Source organism: Kryptolebias marmoratus, linkage group LG11, assembly GCF_001649575.2.
Source record: "Kryptolebias marmoratus isolate JLee-2015 linkage group LG11, ASM164957v2, whole genome shotgun sequence".
Lineage (NCBI taxonomy): Eukaryota > Metazoa > Chordata > Actinopteri > Cyprinodontiformes > Rivulidae > Kryptolebias > Kryptolebias marmoratus.
In genome coordinates this window covers 1,161,506-1,163,436 of record NC_051440.1, presented here as the reverse complement: position 1 = coordinate 1,163,436, position 1,931 = coordinate 1,161,506, and the positions used below count along the sequence as shown (strand labels likewise).

At 41.6% G+C, this 1,931-nt stretch overlaps 1 protein-coding gene across 7 annotated transcripts in view; it reads left to right on the top strand.

Annotated features, from left to right (window-relative positions):
• Positions 1 to 1,674, top strand: part of ppp6r3 (protein phosphatase 6, regulatory subunit 3) — a 50,263-nt gene extending 48,589 nt beyond the window's left edge. For all 7 annotated transcript variants that reach the window (XM_017433915.3, XM_025010034.2, XM_017433920.3 and 4 more), the window contains 2 exons: positions 923 to 994; positions 1,108 to 1,674. In XM_017433915.3, the coding sequence (XP_017289404.1) occupies positions 923 to 994; positions 1,108 to 1,159 (124 nt within the window). In that variant the 3' untranslated portion in view covers positions 1,160 to 1,674. The remainder of the gene's footprint in view (positions 1 to 922; positions 995 to 1,107) is intronic.
• Positions 1,675 to 1,931: the final 257 nt, after the last annotated feature.

Sequence of the window (1,931 nt, the reverse complement as noted above, 5' to 3'; positions counted from 1 at the left end):
ATCTTCGTGTTGAATCAGCGTTGTTAGCATGCTTCTCACTGCTAGCTCCACCGTGTTTAGCTTCGCCTCCATTGCCACAACGCGCCCCTCGGCCTCCTCGATTCGTTGGTTCGCTTTGTTAATATCCTCTCTTATAACATCTAGATGTTGTTTGTTTTCTTGTCTAAACTCTTGTACTTCACGTAGGATCATTTCGAGGTTAACTCTGGGTTTTTCGTTACCTTTTGGTTTTCCGAGTCCGTCTTTAGTGTTAGCATGGCTAACCATGCTAGCATGGCCAGCCGTTTGCTGCGGTTCGTCATCACAGTCCGACGCATTTTGAGCATTTTTCTTGTTTCTTTCTCTTGTTTCCATCCTGTCCTGCGCTTGCTATCTTGCAATAAAGTTTCTGAGTAGTTATAATAGGTTGCAGGGGTTTTCTAAAATCTTTAAGGAGGAGCGCTCTTCTTAAGCGGCCATTCGGTTGAAACCGGAACCGGAACTCTCTATTATTTACATATCAGTGTCATTTTAGAGTAAAGTTTCAAAACATCAAGATATTACTGTGCATGGTAGTCTATGCATTCATGAAGCTCAAAACCATGAAGATTTTTGCATCTCATAGTTTAGAAGAACTTTTTTCTGTCTAGTAAAAATAAACTTTATTCAACATTATGGTTGGGCGACTGGACAAATTTATTGGCCATTCGACGGTCATTTTTTTGGGGGGGCGGGGGGGTTTAAGAGCGATTTTTATTTATACATTTACTTCTCCTATGCACCCCCCACTCCACCCTTCTCGTGTCTCACCAAGTACAGAGCTGATTTATTTACTCAAACTTATAACAAAAACAAAGAAACAGAAAACATTTATTTGAACAATAACCACAAGGGGTGGAACACCAATCTAACCTAACACAGGCTGTTTTTTTGTCTTTGGCAGTGAGAAGTGTCGGGCCACAGTGGAACTTCCCAATGGTCCTTTAAAGGAAGTGTCCAGCATAGAGGAGGCTAAGTGAGTGTGTCTGTGTAACTTCGACATAGAGTCCATGACTGATGCTGCAGGCTTATAAAAATGTCACGAGACAAAAGTTTTCAAAGGAACCTGCATCTCCTCTTGTTTTCTAGGTTGGATCGAACTTCTGTTGCCTCAGAGCAGGCAGTGAACGGGCCGGCGTGAAAGCCCACTCGTGGCATCGGCCAGATTGTTCTGTCATTCAGAGTTCTCTCCTGGAACACCCATCAGAGGCCCAAGCCCCAGTCACACGCCCCCACCAGGACCAGCAATACTCCCAATGGCTCATTATTGGCAGACAGACGGACCGACCAACGAGGTGTACAGAGTGAACTAAAGCAACACGAGAGACAGACTCGCATTCAGTTTGGTTTTTTTGTTTTTTTTTCATTTGTTTATATACTGTTGTTTCTAAGAGGTGATGTGTAACGGATGTCTTGACACTCAAAATTAAATAGTAATGTTGCTATAGTAAAAGACATGATTGTATGAATAAAATATTTTATGAAAAGAACGTATGCAGAAACATAAGATGAATTATCACAACATGAGGAGAGATGTGACCTCTGACCTGCCGCCCACCCAGCTGTTGCCTCTTTCTCTGTTTGTTTCACTCAAAAAAAAAAACATTTTATTTTATCTGCAAATATTAGAACAAATGAGTTTTCCTGCCCCAAACAGTTGTGAAACATGGTTTCCACATCAGCTGAACAGAGTAGTTTGTCATCTTGACCACAAGTGGGAGCTATAAACACATCTTTAGTTTGTTCTTGTTTCATCAACTAAACTTTGTAGAGCCGCTGTTTCTTCTTACTGAAAGGAGTCAGTTGAGGTGGTTCAGGCATCTGATTAGAACGCCATTTTTTTTTTTTTACATCCATTTGAACAGTCACCTCTGAAGCCAGCTTAGAAACTGCTTTGGTCCAATTCAGGAAGC